The 22089-nt window shown below is 37.2% G+C and overlaps 1 protein-coding gene across 3 annotated transcripts in view; it reads right to left on the minus strand.

Moving 5' to 3' along the window:
• Window positions 1-22089, minus strand: part of ugt8 (UDP glycosyltransferase 8) — a 59457-nt gene that overhangs the window by 11558 nt on the left and 25810 nt on the right. The window contains exons 1-3 of one of the 3 annotated variants that reach the window (XM_079813646.1): window positions 19888-20377; window positions 11310-12136; window positions 4309-4451 (exon numbers count right to left, since the gene is read on the minus strand). In XM_079813646.1, the coding sequence (XP_079669772.1) occupies window positions 4309-4451; window positions 11310-12134 (968 nt within the window). In that variant the 5' untranslated portion in view covers window positions 12135-12136; window positions 19888-20377. Of the gene's footprint in view, window positions 1-4308; window positions 4452-11309; window positions 12137-18170; window positions 18548-19887; window positions 20378-22089 lie in introns of those variants that run through there. The other 2 variants (XM_079813648.1, XM_079813647.1) reach the window with 2 other exon arrangements.

Raw genomic sequence — 22089 nt, forward strand, 5'->3', positions numbered from 1 at the left:
AGATAGTCCCCATTTATAGTAATACAATTAATTAAAAAGGAACCAGTAAAAAATGTCAAGTCATACCTGCTCCTATTATACACAATTCCTATATAATTTGTGACCCTGGACCACAAAACCAGTCATAAGGGTATTTTTTTTTTAAATTTTGAATCAAATAAATAAGCTGAATAAATAAGCTTTCCATTGATCTATGGTTTGTTAGGATAAGCCAATATTTGGCCGAGATACAGCTATTTGAAAATCTGGAATCTGAGGGTGCAAAAAAATAGAGTTTAAAGTTGTCCAATGCATATTACTAATAATAATAATTTTTTAAAAAATATTTGTGGTAGGAAATTTACAAAAAATCTTCATGGAACATGATCTATACTTAAAGGGCACCTGTTATGCAAAATTCACTTTTACATGGTGTTTGGACATAAATGTGTGTCAGCAGTGTGTGTATACAACCAACCTATGATGATAGTACATTTTCTTAGATTCCCATAAATCATAAGCAATGTCTCAGAACAATGTGAGATGGTGGTCCAGTGGTTTAAACCATGGAACTGATACACAAAAGGTTGCTGGTTCGATCCAAGCGGTCTCCACCAGTGTGTCCTTGAGCAAGGCACTTAACTCCATGTTGCTCCAGGGGGATTGTCACTGTAATAAGGGTGTATACTGTATACTGTAAGTCGCTTTGGATAAAAGCGTCTGCCAAATGCGTAAATGTAGATTCCTGGCAAAGTGACATCATATTTTACAGGCCCCGTCCACGACTGTTGACGGACACTGCCGTATTAGCAAAGACTCACTGAGCGAGCTGTACACAGTTTGCCATTTTCTCCAGACTTGAGCAGCTGTAGCGACAAGAATGTCTCATAAGCGATTGAGGTGTTTTGTGTTTTGTTGTTGGATGTAAGAGTGAACAAAACAGTCCCCATGTACTCCTGACATCAGAGCCGCTGAATTCGTTTATGTCTGCGGCGCGAATCATTTTACACCAGACTGCTTTGTGAACGAATTTCAATACACAGGGACAATACAAAACAGGTTTTGCTAAAAAGTTGTTATTCAAGGATGGATCACTATTAACTTTTGGTGATCCAGCTTACAGTCTCCAGAGTGATAAATACGGCAGTAATAAAGGTGAGAGCACGCACTTTATTACAGTTCATCAGAGTTAATTTACGGATTTAAAGTTTACCAGTTTATTAGGCACCACCCGAAAAGGCATTAGGTCTGTATATATTTGTTTACTGTTAATTGTAACTAGTGTTTCTAGTGTAATTGTAACTTTGCTATGTATGTTGATGAGTATGTTAGAGAGAGAGAGAGAGAGAGAGAGAGTTTATGTATAATATTTTAATGCTCACTTGTACTGTTTTATTAAAGGGATAGTTCACCCAAAAATGAAAATTAGCCCATGATTTACTCACCCTCAAGTCATCCTAGGTGTATATGACATTCTTCTTTCAGACGAATAAAATTAGAGTTATATTACAAAAGTCCAGGCTAATACAAGCATTATTATAGCATTAATAGTTGTTCTGTTTTTGAAGTCCATAAAAAATGCACCTGTCCATCAAATAACGTGCTCCACGCGGCTCAGGGGTGTTAATAAAGGCCTTCTGAAGCGAATCGATGCGTTTTTCAACTTTGAACACTTTTCCATGGAAGGCGATCGGCTGGAACTTTACTTGATAAAGTTTTAAATATGGTTATTTTTCTTACACAAACGCATCGATTCGCTTCAGAAGGCCTTTATTAACACCCCGGAGCCACTTGGAGCACGTTATTCGATGGACAGGTGCATTTTAAATGGACTTCAAAAACAGAGCAACTATTATTGCAATTATAATGCTTGGATTAGCCTGGACTTTAGCAATATAACTCTGATTGTGTTCGTCTGAAAGAAGAATGTCATATACACCTAGGATGACTTGAGGGTGAGTAAATCATGGGCTAATTTTCATTTTTGGGTGAACTATCCCTTTAAGCTCTTAAAGTGATTGTCTGTAGTGAAAACGGACACTTCATATTTTGTGTAGCCTGACGTCATCATACTCAATTCTAGTCAGAATTTGAGTCTGATACTGCTCTATTGGGCTGTGATTATGGGGCGTGTTTCAACCGAACCAGGAAAGACCTCAATTGGATAGACCTACAACCAATCAGAGCAACGGAGCGACGCATAAAGTTAGTTGTCAAATGTCAACAGAACTCAACTGCACTGTGTTGCCAAGTCCACGGGTTGAAGCGACCCCAATTCTGTGATATACAGACCCAGGAATGCGAATTTTAGCAGGCAGCCCTGCCAAAATAACACATATTTTACCTCCAAATGCCTTTTTCCCCCCGGAGAACCCCCCTGGAAAGCTATTGAGCTTGTTTTTGGCTAGTTTTGAGGAACGTTAGCAATTGGGCGGGTTTTGTTGTAAAAACTTGGCAACCCTGTCTGCACGCTGGAATAAGTAGCCTAACGTTAGAAGAAAAAGATGAGTATAAACGATCTTTGCCGGTGTTGTAAAAAAAGAATTTAAAGCAGCACTAGGTAACTTTTCAACCTTTATAATATATTTTCAAGACTCTTGTGATGATACATCGACTTACAATAGGTTGAATGACACGTCTGCCATAGCCTGACGGGGTCTGAATCGTTTTTAATCGTACTTTTAAACTTGGGGTTTCGGGTAGTAACCCGAGGACAAAAAGAACTACAAAATTCGACTGCTTTACAGCTATACGTCACTTCCACCACCACCCCACTTCCTTAAATTCCGACGTGCAAGCCCAACTATCATTTGTTTGCCGAATGTTATAGTCATGGCTGAAGCAGCACAGAAAAATAAGAAAGCAAAGGTTTTGTCGGAGGACAGCAAAAAGAGGAAACGAGAAAGTGATCGGATTAAAGGCAGGACGAGGATCAACATTGGGCCGGCGTTTGCTCGTTGACGTGAGCTGAAGGAGGAGGGGCTACATTCTTGAAAGTAAATACATAAGACGTACAAAATCATATTTTAGGATACCTAACATGTCTGTGATATTTGTTTATTTGTCTTGCCTCAAGCTATAATGCAAATCGATTTTTCAAATTTACAGATTCATCTATGGTAGCTTGATATTTTAATATTGACGATATATGGTTATTACCTACCACTCAAACATTGAACTGAAGTATCATATAGATTCTGTAAAACAGGAACCAATAGACTAGGCTACTATAATGACGCTGGCTTGTAAACGTGAGCATCGCGATCGTTTGGCGTTTGAAAAAAAATAAAACCCATGAAATTATATTCATATGACATGCTGAAACATATGCCACTGTACCTGGGATGAAGACATTTCACACGCGACGTAAGCAGAACACCTGCATGTGAACTCCTGCAGTGTTCAGGGCTATCATAGTTGTCATGTCAACAAATGCACGTGCGATGCATCCGCTGATGTAGGATGACAGTTTACGACAGTAGTAGAGGACAATACTGTTTCCCAACTGTAGGGGGACCCCGAGAGCAAAACCTACCTAGTTCTGTTTTAAGGATACACAGAGCACTTACCAACACGATCATCATTTCTGAGAGAAATAGTGAAGGTGAATGCATATACGAACAAGTTCTCCGTTTAGGATTAGAACAAATTCAACCCAAGCGCCTTTGGTGATGTGGATGATTACGTTACTGTTTATCATCTGTCCATCATCATCTAAAGCCCGCCCTAACAATTTCATTGGTCTGAACAGTTTCTGTTCGGGCATAATTACTTCTATACCGATCAAGTCCAGACCGAACTGCCCGAGTAAAAATGTTGTGGGCGGGGCTCAGTTCGGCTGGCATCCAGGCTATATTTTGTGCGAAGTACAACAAATGTCATAAAACTCATTGGTAAAGTTTTGGCCATCATTCGGACGGGGTCCGGTACAACAGGCTTGTACTAATATAGTAGATAAAAGCAAGAAGACAACATAAGTTATAACCGTAATTCAATTAAAATATACATGTTCTATCTCCATGCAGCATATATTCGCAGTTTCTGACATTATAGTGAGTCCTGACACCAAAGAATGAGCTTTTGAATCTCCACCCTCTTAGGCCGAGCACAGCAGCTCATTTGCATTTGAAGGGACACAAACAAAAACTTTCTGCTCACCCCCCAAAAGTGGCATTTTAACATGCTATAAAAAAATTATCTATGGGGTATTTTGAGCTAAAACTTTATTAGGATTTATTGGTGTCTCCATAATGGAATGATATGCAGGTGATTTGATCTGTGGGTAAAATGGTCCACCGATCACATGAATGAAGGAATGAATGGCAGTACCTCCAGATGACTCTCTGGGGTAGACGGCTCAAGGCTCCTGCAAGTTTCTGAGCAATGTCATCTGATAGATACTTCACTCCTGCACCAAACGACACCACCACGAAACCATGTTCATCTGTATCCTTCACCCAGGCTTCAAACTCCTGTACACACACAGATCGAATACAACACAGTTCAGTCCATATGCAATTTGTGATGACTTTATTCGCAAGACAAAGCAATTCAACATTATATGGAAATCAAAAGCCAGACCAAACATTTCAAAGGATTGCATGTTTGCATGGTAGCAAATAAATTAAATGGATTAATTAGACTCTAAATCATAATTTTATGACTGAATCAACCTGACATTGTTACATCAACAAAAGTAATTTTTACAGTCTTGATAAGGTAGAAATTCAGTATCAGTGTTCACCAGCACATTGTAACCTAGTTTGTCAAAGGCTTAAAGAAACGTTCAACTTTTAATTCTAAACAAGCGGAAACATTTTGTTCATAATATAAAATGGTTTTAAGGTGTGGACATGTCTCAAGCTATTTTACCTTTGCCATAGACATACTGCATGTTAAGGAATCCCTCAACCTGAAATATGATTGAGATTTCTTAAAACCTGTTTTTCCTATTTTGTCAACCACAAAGAAATGCCATTTTCAAAAAGTTGCAATGGTAATGCCACTACTATGGAAAATATAATAAACATGATGTACAAATATCAGTGTCCTTTTTAAGCCGTGTAGACTTTAGACCAGGTGTGTCAAACACAATTTTAGATCAAGGACCAGATTTATTAAACCTTGGCACATCCCCTGAGAGCAATCTGGAGCATATAAAGTGCAGATTCTGATTTAATAACCAACACTGGGTAAGTCAAAAAGTAAGCAAATGAAATTTACTAAATTAACTTAGATTACATATACATGTAGTTAACATACACATAAAAAATAAAACAAAAAAATAAACTGTCAGCTAAGCCACCTAAAGCAGAACATTACCACAAAGTTGAGCCTAAAAGAAAACACGGTATGGCTAATATTAAAATCCAAAGTGGAAAAATGAACAGGAGAGTTTTGTGACTTGTGATACAAACACATACACACACACACACACACACACACACACACACACACACACACACACACACACACACACACACACACACACACACACACACACACACACACACACACACACACACACATTTGTTTTTGTGAAATGTGAGGACATTCCATAGGCGTAATGGTTTTTATACCGTACAAACCATATTTTCTATCCCCTTACACTGCTCCTGCCCCTAAACCTAACCCTCACAGGAGACTGTGCAGTTCACTTTCTGTGAAAAAAACCTCATTCTGTGTGATTTATAAGCATTTTGAAAAGTGAGGACATGGGGAACGTCCTCATATTTCACCCCCTTTTTGTAATACCTATGTCATACCCATGTCATTATACACATTTGTGTCCTGATATTTCACGAAAACATGCCCACACACACACACACACACACACACACACACACACACACACATTATATCAATAAACATTAAACACTGTTTTAGAATTAAAGTCATACGATTCAAATACTACATACTGTATGACTAATGCCAAGTCAAGCCACCTTTATTTACTAATTGGAATATTTACTAAGAGATGTATTCAATCTTTTAACTTTGTGAACCTAATGACGACATCATGCCAGTAACCTAGTAACTTACACAATATGTGCCAGAAGTGACCAGAAACAGGACATGAAGTAACCATCAAAGAACTGTTTACATGGAGCAAACATAACCAGAAGTTCATCCACCTAAAAAGTATTCCCACATGCACAGACACAATTATTTAAACAAATTTACAGCTCAATATATAATGAGTAACGTGTAAAAAAGTGGTGTAAATATATATATATATATGGTTGGCTCATATTTATAGGATTTAGCTTTTTATATTAAACATTACTTTAATATCAAATTTTTATCTGGCATTTTTGAATGAGTAAGGCTTTGTGTTATAATCTTAGCATCTATGAAAGCTTGACTGAGGCCTATTACAATATTAGCAACTCAATTCTCAAACTGAAAGTGCATTACGGTAAGTAAAAAGTGCATTGTTGGCAATGTAGTGCAACTGTTAGCACAACAAATTATTGTACTAATGAGACTAGTCTTAGCTTTTTGTGTTAGAAGTAAGCCGAGCCTCAGAATGAGCATGTTTTTGTGTAAGAACTGCTTTCTTGCTGTCTGAAGCAGTCCAGCTGCAGCTGAACAGCCTGCATTGGCCTGGCACTGACTGTCCGCCCCTCACACTGGTCTCAGTGTCCTTCATACACATCCGACAATGGGCACATTTACACACACACACTCACACACTCTGTACTGACAAACACGCTATTTGCATTATGGCTCCACAGCATACAATGAGGCCATTTGGGTGCTTGGTATTCCAAAAGTGCAAGCTTAGGTTCAGAACCCCCACTCCTATTCAATGGACAGCTCCGCGCAATCACCCGCATTGATAAGAACGGCCTTTGTGAGCATAACGCCCTAGTGGCAAAATCCAAACTTCATATTATTACGGGTGAAAGGAGACTGAACACAGAGATAATAATGACTTAAATACACTCTATATTTTCTTAATGTTTATATAGCCACTTGAATATTGCACATTTTCACCACTTCAGGCCTAATGAATATTAAAGTGGAAGGTGGACCTAGGTCACTTGTTAGAGGGAGTGGGTTGTGGCATTTGTGAGGCTGAAGATCTTAAAATGAAAATGAGGTTCCTGCGTCAGTCGATCCCCATATCATGACGTAATTTCCTTGGCATTCATGAACTCAAGCGTCAAAAGCACTGCATGTGCACACAATGCATTTACTGAAAGAACAAGGAAACTTTGGAACAGTAATTGTAACTGTATCCTATTGCGGAGCAGACAAACACATGTTGGTAATTAAATTGATCCAAATATACTGTTTATAAGCTTGCCATTTAGAATGTGAACTAGTAGTCAACAAAAAGAGTGATTAGGGATGCACCAACATTAAAATTCTATACTATTTTGATGAAATTTAAGAAAAATAAAACACAAATATAAAATCATTAATTGTAAATGCTGAATTTAGGCATCAATTGATTCATTATGGTGTTTGCTAAAGATTACATCATTCAATGCTAATTAATTATAATAATAATAGAGAAACACACTCAGAAAAATGTATCAGTCATCAGCTGATATTAAAGTTTGGGGCAGTACCCTTAAAAGGTGCATATTAGTACCTTAGAGATGTAGCGTAGCCATGAAGGGGCCTTTTTAAACTGCTTTTATTTTTGTCAATTGTTGTGTGTAGCCTATGCCATCATCTTCTTTGCGGATTCACTAACATGCGATGATGGTGGTTGCACAAATTCGAAATACATCACACAAAGATGAGCGAGGAGGAGAACAAATGGCATCTACCTCTGAGCCTACTTTACCTTTCCAGGACTAAATCAATAGAGAATAATGCATGCACTGCAGTAGCTGTGTGTTTGCCTGGTGTTCTGATTTTTTTTACAAAAGCCGAGCTACTGAGGATGCCATGTGTACACTATGGTGTTTCATTTAAAGAAGCAGGAACAACGCATTTTCTTTCTACTTCTACATAGGAACATATGGTCACTGTTCTATCCCTCATATGAGTTTTGGACACCTGATGTCTTCCCAAACATGAGCCTCTGTAAAAGATAATGATCACACTCTGCCTGACTTCTTGCTGTGTCGAAAGACGTTTCTCAATAAACAAATCAACTTTGAGATCATCCATAACAATTTTGCGTTTAAATAATCATTCCCTGCTATCTTTCAAACAGGAATCGGTGGATTCTCTGGACTATTCTGACATCATCAACATTTTTAATAATAATCACTTTCGAAGACTCCACCTTGTCATGTAAAAGGTATGGCCATCAAGCTATATGCTGTATTTAGGTATTTAATTTGTTTTCATTAAATTATTTATTAATATTTGTGTGTTATTATTGTTTTCAGTGTTTTTGACACATGTAACTCTAATAAATACGTTAAATAAGCTTATGAAACCAAAATTTTAGATACCAGTAAAGTGTCACAATTCTTGTTTCCAATTTTTGTTACCACAGCAAAAACTATAGCCTAATATAAAGTTAGGCAAATATACAAATTGCGAGCAATAACACAAATAAACACAATAGGATAAAAACACAAATTAATTAAACAGTTTTCAGGATGGTTCAGGTACAGAAATGGAATTATCAAAAGTAAAATAACACTGCATAGTCTTCACTGTATAAATAAAATGCATTAACCTTATTTTAAAGTTACAAAAGTTATTCAGTCAGGAGTCTTTTGTTGTTTGATTAACATTAAAATCAGAAAGCAGCAGGAATATTAGCCTGCTCTCACTTTAAGACTTAATGCACGGGTCCAATATATATTAATACAAATTAAATTCTGGCTATGCCACTGCCTTAGAGTAGTAATATATATCCTTAAGGTACGACTATGGACCTTTTACGTGAAAATAAGATACACAGATGACCCTTTAAAGCAGGGGTGTCCAACCCTGCTCCTGGAGAGCTACCGCCCTGCAGATTTCAGTTCCAACCCTGCTCCAACATACCTGTCTGCAATTATCTAGCACCCTGAAAACCATTGCTGTGTCCCAATTCGCCTACTTATACTACGTCCTAAAAGTATGTACTCTTTTTGTGAAGAAAAAGTACATACTTTTGAGTGTGTAGCAGAAGAGTATGCAAGCTTTGGGACATACTACTTCGTCATCTTTAACGGACTCTGTTGCTTAGTTACGTGCGTCCCGTCACCGTTTAAACTGCCCTGTCAATCATCGTCACAGTTCAAATTCTCCACATTAAATTTCATTTCCTACCGTATCGGAGAGAAATGTAGTAGCACGTTGATCTGCCATTCGTGGCTCTTTAATGCAGAGACTCCTCTCATGTGTTTGCAAAGTTAATGGCCAAACGTTTCATTACAAAAGTTCACAATGCTGCTGCAGGTGAAATATAATGTTGCTAACATTGAATAAATATATTTTTGTCAGTTTAAATACTGATAATTGCTCACTCAAACCCCTTTATCTTATCCACTCTACTTAACCGTCAGACTCGCGTAACCGTCATGTTTGTAGTTTTTTAACACTTTTTATACGCGTTTGTAGTTCTAATCGAATCCTCATCCATCTCGCAATGGGTTGTGGGCAATATCAGCCGTAGAGTGCGCATCGATCTGCACTTCGGATTCTGACCGGAAATAGTAGACCATCCGGGAATCTTTGGAATACTCTTTTCAACATACTACGATTTGGGACATACTAATTCTTTTTTCGAATACTATTTAGTACGGATAGTATGCGAATTGGGACGCAGCACATGATTAGCTGGTTCAGGTGTGTTTGATTGAGGTTGGAGCTAAAATCTGCAGGGTGGTAGCTCTCCAGGACCAGGGTTGGACACCCCTGCTTTAAAGGGATAGCATTACCCCATGATTTACTCACCCTCAAGCCATCCTAGGTGTATATGACAATCTTCTTTCTGACAAATACAATCAGAGTTATATAAAAAAAAAAATGTCCTGGCTAATCCAAACTTTATAATGGCAGTGAATGGCAGCACAAAATTTAAAGCCCAAAAAAGTGCATCCATCCATTATAAAAGTAGTCCATATGGCTCCGGGGGGTTAATAAAGGCCTTCTGAAGCGAATCGATGGGTTTGTGAAAGAAAATTCTCCATATTTAAAACTTTATAAAGTAAAATATCTAGCTTCCGTTAGACCGACTTCTGTATTCAACTTATGAAGAAAGTGTAACGCCTCTCGCAGTTCAAAACTCTTATGCTACATCCTAGTCATATCATGCCAGTAACACTGGCGGAAGCTAGATATTTTTCTTTATAATGTGTTAAATATGTATCTTTTTCTTACACAAATGTATTGCTTCACTTCATAAGGTCTTTATTACCTCTAAGGTGGCCAAGAAACAGCACTATAGAAATGGGCTGATCTGACGGTCAAACAAAGTAGAGATAGCCCTGGTGGTGCAAGGAAGACCCGTTTAGATCTGCTCTGACGGGTAAAACATTTTGAGATAGCCCTCCAGTTAGGCCAAGAAGATTTGTCTGCAAGGGTACTGTTTAAACGCATAGTTACCTGACAAATATTTTTAAAGCAAACCTGACTCTCCATTTTCTTCCACTCCAGATAGGGGTTATTCTATATATATTTTTTATTTTATTCACTTACGAATATTTGAATTCCATTTCTGTGTAAAGCACTTTGAATTGCCACTGTGTATGAAATGTGCTATACAAATAAACTTGCCTTGCCTTGATTGCGCAATAGGTGACTCTGTATGAATTGAACCATATGGGAAGTGTCTCATTCAACTCTAATGCAGAATGATTTGCTAATGCTTTGTTGATTCTGGAACAACATTCCAATCAACCAATCAGATTTTTAAGGGACAAATTTATAGTTTATGTCAAGTTTGCTTACAATCAGGGCTTCTACATCAGTGTTATTCACCTTTCATTTCCCTCTGATTTTAGAGATTACTTATGGGTTATGGTTAAGACTACATTTTCAGGCAGGAATGTTGTTCCTTGATCAACAAGATATGTTGACCCAGGAACACGTTTAACTGATCAAAATTAGGGTGTGCCAACTCTAACATCGGACGACTTAGGGAAGAGCCACGTTAAAAGGGAGGTTCACACATCAATAAGTAACTAACAAATACATAGTTGAATTTAGTCTTGTGATAGTACACTAGTTCATGACTTGTGCCAGACTTGGTTCTACTGGGTGTTAACTTATGTTTGCGTTTAAATTTCATTGTGCTGTGCACTACTGGGCCACCCTATTATGGTACCAATATTTTGTGCATCCCTAAAAGTCATGGCACTAAAATAGTAGGAGTAACATAGCAATGTTTAGAGAATGATTTAATTATAATTGCAGTGGTTTCTTACCTGTGGCAAGGGGCTAGGGGGTTTAGTAAGGATTCCCCCTACATAGACAACATGTGGCAAAGTGGGTCGTGGGAACTCCAGTGCCAGGTCAGTACACAGCATCCAGAGTCGACTGTTCTGAACCAGATCATGCATGGAGACCGATGGCTGGATGTTGTATTTCCTCATGATGCGATCATACTTGGGTAGAACTAGGAACTGGACACCAAACCTGGAAACCAGGTACACTGCTGTGTTCGCTACCCGTTGAAACAATGACATACGGTCCGTTAGTAAAGAGTTAAATTCTGGGACATAAGACAGTGGTGCTGGCGCCCCAACTTCCGCAGGGTACCACAATCCTGTGCTGAATACTGCGTACTGGACACCCAGGATGTGAGCAATGACAAATCCACACATCTCATTGGGATCAACGAGCAGGAGATCAAAATTTTCACGTTTTAGCTGCTCCATGACAGAAGCACTCCCAACAACGGCATCACAGTTTTGAGAATAGTGGTCTAGGATGTCAAAAAGCTCCAGTGCTGTGAGACGCCCCGAAAAGATGTTATGAACTTTTGATTGGAGGAAGTCGTCGGCTGAGGTGCTGTTAAAGATTCCAGGGTAGCGCTGGAGACGATAATGGTTGGAAGGCGGGATCTCTCGACCTTCGGAGACCAGGAAAACTGTGTCGTGGCCCTCGGCGTGGAGAGCAGAAGCCAGGGTCTTAAAGATATACAGGTGGCTCTCAAACATAATTGGAGGAACTACCACTATCTTAGCTGCCCAGGAGAAATTTGCTGCTAAACACCACAATAATGTGGCAAGCAGAAAAAAGGCCTTCATGTCTGCAAAAAGAAAGAAAGAAAACATTATTAGTGACTCTTTTGTCTATTATTAACCCTTGTACTGAGCAATTACATAAATCAATACTTTGTGTTAGCATCTTAGCATCCATGAAAGCATAGCTGAGGCCTGTTACAATATTAGCAATGCTAAGCAATTCTATTTCCAAACTGAAAGTGCATTATGGTCCTCTGTTAGCATTGTAGTGGAATTGTTATCATCACAAAACATTAAATGAGATTAATTGTACAGTATTTCGAGTTAACCGTTTGTGTTAGATGTTAGCATGCACTCGAATAAAAAAAAAAAAATGTTTTTTGATAGTGATCACTTTATTTAAACAATTAATTTTGATTTAACACCATTGTTTCTAATTCAAACATGATTGCATCGTGTTAAACTGACTTGTAAAGGTTACTTTTGTTTCAATCAAGTAGGTCAAAAAGGAATTTTGCTGCTTGTTCAATTTACTTAAAACAAGTTAATCCAACACATTTTTTTCAAGATGTTCTCACAACTTAATTTAATCAAGTTTAACCACTTAATCCATTCGAGTTAAGACTACATCAATGATTTTAGTTGTGTCAAAGTAGCATTATTGAAAACAGGAACAGGATTTCCGCTTCCCATCATGCTTTGCACAGTGCTGGATAGGGAGAGTAAATGGTTAAATAAACTGATAAAATGGGCAGACTTGTTCATGTTTAATGTTCTATTATGCTGGTAATTAGTTTCTGTTTTTAGGGAAGTTACCATTGTGGTGAAGTGTAGATCATATGCTTATAGGTTGGGATCTGCTAACAAGAACTTCAGTTGTTTTAATAAAATAAGCCACTGCTATGAGCATGCCATGGATGTAACCTGTACACCCAACCAGGAAAGTTATGTTAAGCTTGTTAGTAAGTGCTAAAATGATCAGCTAATAGCTATACTCAAAAAAATGTAAATTATCTTTAAATTAACTCCAATAAATCATGGACAGCTGTTCCATGTGATTGAAACATGATATTTCTACTCAAATATTTCAGGTAGGATGAACTTGATTGAAACAAGTTATTTGGACAAGTTGAAGATGAAATGAGATAACATGTTTCCATCTTTTTTCAGTGTACCCTCAAAATGACCAGGATATTGTTTAGTAAATAGTACTTTAGCATGAGTCAAAGCTGAAGTGCTGTTAACTGTTATTATTGTTAATGATTGTTGCTAATTTTAACGTGTTTGTCAATTTTATGAGCTCTGACCATTCACCTGAATCACAGCATCCAAACAAATCCTTTGCACAGTCATAAAATTGCAAATGTTCTAAATTCTAAATCATCAAAGGGATAGCATTTAGAATCAGTGACCGATTCAATCCGCGCGACCTAGACACACACTGTGTATTCTGTGTTTCAGAGCAAAAGTGCGTCATGACCGAGGTTGTATGTGTGGGCCTATGACACTGTAGATTGTTTCCTCTATTATAATTACCAAAGTTCATTGTGTAGTCTGTAAACACACACACACACACACACACACACACACACACACACACACACACACACACACACACACACACACACACACACACACACATCACTTTACCTTTACATACATATTTCACACAAAATAGCCTCCTTGTGCACCCAACTATACTGACATTTATGGGTTGTTCTCCCTGTACCCAAGTCCTAATTTTTTGTATTTTTTGGGGGTTTTTTCAAATTTGATCAATAGAACTGTTAACAATCACGGCAAGTTTCCCCACACTCTTTTCAACCAAATGAACACAAGGAAGTAATTTTTATTTACATGCAGAACAATATACAATAATGAACAACAATATTTAAATATATATACACTACTGTTCAAACGTTTGGGGTCAATAAGATTTTTTTGTTGTTGAAAGAAATACTTGAAATACTTTTACTCAGCATTACACATTAAAACGATTGTTAAACATTAAATTGATTGCTGTGTTCAGTATTCCTGTGTTAAGTGCATGTTTCCTTTGTTCTAGTTTTCCCACCTTTGTAAATTACCGTGTTGGTTTCCTTGGTTTATGATTCATTTACATCTGTGGTTCATTTCGTTAATTAGTTTAGTCTGTTGAGGGTATGTTTACACTTACTTTTTATGCGCTTTGGCCATTAAATTACACAACAACAGCGTTTTTTTGGGGCCTGAAAACGCAAGCATTTTAAACAAGTGTTTCAAAGTGCAAGGTTTTAAAAACAATGTCTTTACCATCTCCATGTAAACATCAAAAAATTTTAATTGGTGAAAACAGTGACGTCATGTGTATGCTTATTACATGTTCACGCATATGTATTACGTGTTCGCGGGGTGTTTGCCATCGCCAACTACTGGCCTGGCATGCATAATACAGCCTTTTCAGTCCAGGAGCAACTTTTGGTAAGTATTCTGATTAATTATTTTGTCATTTTGCATTGTATTTATTTATTTTAATAAATTGCCTCATAGACAGTAAAATATTGCCTGAGAGCTTCTCCTGCTGTCTATACGGTAATTTCTCTACTGTGCGACAGAGAGTCGGGTGGTTATGACGCAATTGTTAACCTATTTTTAAAAAAACGGCTTCTAGGGGGCGATAGTGTAAGATACAAGGTAATGAAGCCTTTTATACATTGTTGTGTTTCTTTAGAAATACACAATGGACAAATGGAGTCTTTAAACGCCTCAGATGTAAAGTTATTCGCCAAAATGAATGGGAGTCAATAGAATGCTAACAGCAGGTGATGGCTTGGTTAGCAATGGCTGCCCCTATGGAAGGTACGCTCTCCGGGTGCTGGATTACCCCCTTGTTTTGAGCGCAGAATCTTCGGACCTGTGGTCTTCACCTCACAGGCGGTTTAAAAGAATCGGGATAGGACTCGGGCAGAAATCATGTTCATGGATGCGATTATTAACATTACTGTAGTATGAAGCAGAGCAGGACCGAGTGTTGTGGGAGCTAAGCAAAGCCGCTGGAGTGTTTGTTACTAAGAGCAGTGGGACTTTTTTTACGCCACCTCCGCTTTTCCTGTCATGAGTATGAGGTAACGCAGCTCTGTTTATCATATTAGATACATCTGAGTGTGTTGAAAATGATGTTATGACGTTATTCTGTGCTTTTGCATATGGATTGTTGCACACTGCAGTGAGAATAAAGTGTTTCTGCAAAATAAAACCGGAAACCGAGGGTAAAGCAGATATGATGCAATTGACAGGCGACTTCCTCACACATCCCGCTTCCTTGGTTAAAATAGCAATTTTTTCACGATTTACAAATAGTTGGATATAGTAAGTACTCAACTGAACAAAATATATAACACTGGCCAAGTGGTTTTTGTATTTTACTGCTAAAATGTTACATATTGCAGCTTTAAATAAATGCAGCATTGGTGAGCTTTTCCATATTTTGTTTATCTTACCAAACTTTTCACCAGTAGTGTATTTTTAATATATGGGGGAAAAAATGCCACACAGGAACATTTTGGAATGATGATGAATTAATAATTAAATCAGATTTTTGAATTGATTGACAGAGACAGTTTGAGTTGATTCATGGAAGTAACATTGTCTTAGCTATTAAAGTTTAAATCAGAGACATTGAAACATTGAAACGTTAATTGTTTAATTGTTTAAACTTTAAAGTCATAAGACTATTCAAATTATGTATGTTTTTCAAGGGTAATAAATGACCAAATAAAATTAATGTCGATGTTGCTGTATAGCCAACAAAATCACTGCAAATTGTATTATTATAAATAGTTTTCGGACACCAACAATTCAGATTTTGTTACCTGTCAGAACAAAGTTGTTTGAGCCTTATAAATACACTAAATCAATAAAAATGACCAATTTAGCACTGGTTCTCAGGAAATGTATGCGTGCCTTAACAGCCCTAGGCTTTAAAAATAGGTTTAAACAATCCCTAAGGCTTTGGTGTTCTCATCTGTCATCTTTAGCCTCTCTTTAGTCATACACCTTAATTAAATAACAAAACCTAAAGCAGGTCATGAGCCTGGGGATAAACAGGTGTATGTGATTGTTTGAGGGGAGAAAGATAAAGATGCACACAAAGGTATATCAAGTGGCAAGAACAAAAAGAAAGAGAAACTGAGAAAGAGGGCTTTTTATGCTGTTGATAAAGTCGCCACGTTGTCTCTGAGGTGGACAGTACCCTGCGTGAGCTGGGTTTATAAACTGCATCCTTTCAAACTATTGTACCTTTATTTGGTTGTTCATTCAAATGTTGTTCACCACAATTCTCTTTCCTCAGATAGCCAAATCAACAGTCTGCTGCACGGAAAAATACGTCCCTGTCAATAAAAGTGGAAGCTATGAATATTGCTGCTATATTTAAGATTTACAAACCACTCTGTTCCCAAATTATACAGAATGATTGTCCTTAAATAATAAGACATGTCAAGTCAAGTGTGATGAAATGAATCACCCTTAAATGAATGAAACCCCTACATGTAAGTAACCAACAGGTGTTTAGTGGTATTCAGACACAGTAAAGCTTCAATTGTGAGAACAAGGAGACTTCAGAAGATACGTTTCCCCGACCTTATAAGCCAGCTGTTGGGGTAAATTTCCCATTTCTCTTGCTTTTAAATGACGGCTGTCGTTTCTACCATGACCCTTCCACCATTTGGCTCTCTCAGTTTCAGGTGGGCTATCACTATTACAACTTTTTTATCCCAGACTGTTTACGGTTGCCATGGCGACCCTGCCAGAGTCTAGCTGTGCCCTAGCAACGTCATAGCTTGTGTTACTAATGGACGGTTCAGGTTTCCTGTCCATCAGAAAGGAGAATCATTCGCTATTAAGCACATGGAAAAGGTTGAGATGAACGATAAAACTGATAATGTGACACATTGTTGCCTATGCTGCCACATAAAAAAAAACCTGATAAAAATGTATTCTCTTGATTACACTACCAATTATTTTCCATACTATAATTAAGTGATTTTATAATCCATTCAAAATCAATTCCCTTTTATGAAAGATACGATACTGCTTTTTGATAGAATAACAACTACTTGACCATAAAAATATAATATATGCACTAATATGTTGGTTAATATTGTTGTTATTACATTATAATTGTTGTGATCTACATGGTCAAAACATTTTATGAAAAAAAAAGTAAATTTAACATTAAATATCAGTTATCGGTCAATCTCAAAACTGCCTTCCAAAGTCTTTACTATTAAGTGAAAAAACCCTATAGGTTTTGAAGTCACTGCCAAAATTTGGACTAATATGTATTTGTTTGTCATGTACAGCAGGTTGACACCTGTATATTTTTATGAAAACTTTACTATACTGAAGGGTATTTGTGATTTAGCACAATCCATTTCCAACTTTTCTATTATCTATTCATTAAACAGAAACAGTCAAATATTTTTGAGAGAAACGCTGCATTTCACGTTTAAATAGTGCATGTGTCACATTAAAGCATTTAAACGTGAACTTTCTTAGGAGTCGGGGAGAGGTTATCAACACAAGTAGGCACAGCTTGATGATATCATTATGCCATTTTACATACCTTCAAGATTTCACATGATCACACGTGCGTTACAGTCAGGTGACACATTATGACAACTGTGCTAACTGATAAGGGCTAATGAATACCCAGACAAGAACAAATCCATGGTGTGATCAGAGTGAGTATGTGTTGGGGTTATTTGAGTTTCTTTAAACATAATGGGGGATTTCCCTGCTCATGAAAAAATCTTTTTTATCAAACAAGGCTAAATCAAATGTAGACTTTTTAAAAATACAATAAGCCTGGACAAAAGGTACAGGACTCACAAAATAAACAGTGAATAACCGTGACAAGGCCTTTTTCTGCTAAATTAGGTAACAAATGAACTTGATCTAAATCTCTAATGTTCCACTATGGTCACACAACTAACATACCATAAAAGTCCAGTAACAACCTCATTCTAAGACCTTGCATCATAAAAAAGACCATGCAACTTAACAACTCAGTTCAGAGCTTCAGAGCAGACCAAAGACCCCAATGAAGACACTACATACCTGGAAAGAATGACGTTAGTGAGAATAAGCGATTGGCTAATGGATGCTTTGCGTGTGGTCAGCGAGTTCGAATGGGCTTTCAATATGCAAAGAAATGCAAAACCCTCTAGGCCACAAGGAAAAGATGTCCTCTATTCTCAAACAGCTGCTTGTATCTTACAGTAAATCATAATGTTATGGAAAACAGATAAGATTGGTGCTAAATAAAATCTCACAGAGATTGAAGGAAAAAAATCTCTGCCCAAAACAAAATTATATACAAAATCATTTGAAAAAACCCTGCCACATTAGACTTCTGCGATCACACCACTTCTGATCAACCCTGGTTTTCACTAAAATTAAACAACATACACAAAAGTATCACAACAGAAGACTGTAGGTAAAGTCCAAACAGGCGCTCATGGCAACAGACCTTAAACTGGCCTAACAGGATCTTCCCTCCCCCCACTGCACACATGCACATATTTACTATGCCCTTTAAAATGATACTGCTTTGACAATGTGGAGAAAAAAATGAATGAAAATGCTGTATAAGTGGTGGAAGTTACTTATATTATTATTTTGAATTACATTACCTGCGACAATCTTTTACAATGGGACACAACCCAGCACTGAAATGGGGACTGGATGATGTAATTCACATATGATATTGGATTAGAGAGAAATATATATATATATATATATATATATATATATATATATATATATATATATATATATATATATATATATATATATATATATATATATATATATATATATATATATAGGCTTATAGGCTATATATAATTATAAGACACACCTTTTAATTATAAGGCACATTTTGTTGATGTTTTTTTATTTTTTTATTGTGTACACTTGTGCTTATCCAGAGTGCTTTTGCCAGGAAAGTGTTTTAGTACTTTTTATTGGTTACACAATTTGACATCTTTAGTATCAATTATTTTGTGTTTATATCTCACCTTAGACATATTTGTCTTTGACCCATGTGTACATTTATCCTTATTTTCTGTATTCTTTTTTTATACCCAAAAAGGAAAGTAATTTGGTAATAATTAAGGCATCTCGCAGGTTACAGGAATAACATTTAGAAACCGTAAGTAGCCTATTTGAACCTTTACCCAGAAAGTTTTTTTTTTTTTTTTTTTTTTTTTGCTGTTGGTATAAACAGTAATGAAAACACATCGAACACTAGGAGAATATGTATTTTATCACAATTTACATTATATTTTAATTTTTGTTTTGTTTTTTAGATCGATGTTAAGCTGGATATAAATCAGTCAGTCTTGCGGCAAGATGCCCCCCTGCTAAACTATCGATCGCCAGTTAAATATTGATGAAGTGGGCCGGTAAAAGTGAGCAGGTAAATCTTTAGATCAGCACGTCCCAAACACGCTCACTTGTTTCTCAAAAATCAGGAAACGATTTTAGAGACATCATGTGACTGGTACTCGATCATATCATGATACAGTAGCTATTATAAATAAATAAAAACCTCATGTCTAGGCGAGCTCATCTCTTTTGAACAGCGAGACTTTAAAACACGTCACATGCGCGAGCACTTTTAAATGTCGTCCATCTCCACAAAACAACACGAAACCCGAAGGACACGCCTGAGTTTAATCTTCCTGTAAATAGTGAATGCTAATTTATCCGCGCTCACTGAATGTTGCGCGTAACACCTGTTTCTAAAAGGAAACGCCGCCCTTCTGCTTACCTGTACAGGTGAGCCCGGTAAATTCGGTGTCCTAATGTAGGCTATGTGAAATTCACGTCCCCTCAATCTCCTGAGCCTCTGACACTTTTACATAAATCCACAAATGGTGTTGACCGGGTAAAACTGCCTGTTTGCCACAACAGGCGAGGTGGTTTTCCCAATGGCTATGAGATGAGGCGTTGTGTATCAGAAGTCTTGGGAGGGCGGGATATGCGAAACCTCAATTCACAGTCACTGGGAGTGGTCGAGCCATGGCAGTGTAAACGCTAGAACAATAGAGAGACTTCGGCCTCCAGATCCCCTGGGAAGCGTCAGGTGCGTCGTTTGCTCTTTCGACACAGGTATATTTGCATTTGAGGAGCGTCAGCACAGCGCTTCTGTGTAGGCAGAGCTGTGCTATAACGATGACGATAAAGACTCAGAGATCATTGACCACTCCTGAAGATAACTTCATCATCCTACCTTTAACGTCAATTCGACAATAAACACTGATACCAGGCTAAGCCTGTTGAGTGCGTAATACTAGTTGTTTATAGTCTAAATAAATAAATAATTTCGAGGAGTGTTATGTTATAACGATGCAGTTCACAACTTGATAAAAGTTAGTTGGTAACACTTTAGGCTACAATACGAACTTCTTATTTCATGAACTAGCAATGATCAATGCATTTTACAGCGTTTATTAACCCTTTTAAATGTTAGTTAATAAAAATGTGTTGTTGTTGTTCAAATTGTAGGCTATTAACTTATGTTACCGACAGAACTTTTGATCTTATAAATGTATTATAAATGCCAAGATGAACAAAGAATAAATGCTGTAAAAAAAAGTGTGTTCATTGTTAGTTCATGTTAACAAATGTAGTTTACTAATGTTAACAAATGAAACCTTATTGTATATAGTATTAACATTTACATAATTAAATATCATAACCACGGAAGTAACCAAAATGGAATCTCATCTAAATGGAATCTCAAATTCACAGTTTAAAGAGCACAACATTTTTTGAAATAAACTTAAAAAAACTTTTAAAATAAACAGAATAATTTCCCACTAAAAGTTCATAGTTCTTATGAAGATGGGCAGACAAAGTCGCCTTTGTGTTTATGTGCATGTGAGAGAGGGAGAGAGAGAGAGAGAGAGAGAGAGAGAGAGAGAGAGAGAGAGAGAGAGAGAGAGAGAGAGAGAGAGAGAGAGAGAGAGAGAGAGAGAGAGAGAGAGAAATAGAACAGCCATGATGATTGTGTCTGAATCATTGATGATTCTCTTCAGTTGGTGCCGCTCATGTTTCTGTGGAGTGCTTCTGTGGGTGTTATACCCACAGTTTAGAACTACAAACCCATCAGACATACAAAAAGTTTTGAAAAGTGACTGAAAGTGGGACACAAACTGCTACAGGTATTTAAAACATGCAAAAGATTCTTGGAAGGCACCAGCTGACAAATGTTCTTATGCAAGGACTGGAGTTGCTGATATTTTGACTGCCTGCTTCCTGAATCTTGAGTCAAATGAGCACAGTAGCCAATGATTTTCTTAGCCAAGAGTACAGTGCTGGAGTCTGACGCTGTGACTAACCCATACCAGACAATTATGCTATTTTAGTAATGAAGACCATGTTATCTTCCCATCTGATCTTCTGAGAAATAATGATTCCTAGAAAGCTAAGTGACTCAGGTGTGGTGACAGTTGAGCCCAGAAGTGCTCCTCCTAATTATGGTTTTATGCCACTGTAGACACCGCAGTGAGCTGTAGGCTAGCTGTTATATCTCTATTCACTATCATAAGGCAGTTGTTGTTGAATAAGTAGCTAATATAAAGTTGTTTTTGGTGATTAATATAGTAATGTAAATAATAATTAAAGTACAATGTAAACCCTAACGGTAGTATTAATTGGTTTGAGTAGAGCCAACTCACATGAAACAAAACGGACACATTTTAAGTAATCTGCATTGTTTCATTGTTTTGAGTTTTATGAACTTGTATATTTTAATTTAGACAAACTTACATTTAACTGTAAATGGGCTGGGATTTCTATTTCCCAGCATGCTTTGCCAGGGCACTCAAAAGGGAGAGTAAATGCTAAAATTAAGGGTGGAGCATGAGCTTAGTTTGAGAACAGATATATGTTAAATGTTTTAAATTGCTGTAGCTACTCATTCAACAAGTCCTATGCTAATAAGCATTGTGCTACCAATGAACAAGGT

The sequence above is a fragment of the Gobio gobio genome (assembly GCF_949357685.1).
Source record: "Gobio gobio genome assembly, chromosome: 3".
In the NCBI taxonomy this organism is placed as follows: Eukaryota; Metazoa; Chordata; class Actinopteri; order Cypriniformes; family Gobionidae; genus Gobio; species Gobio gobio.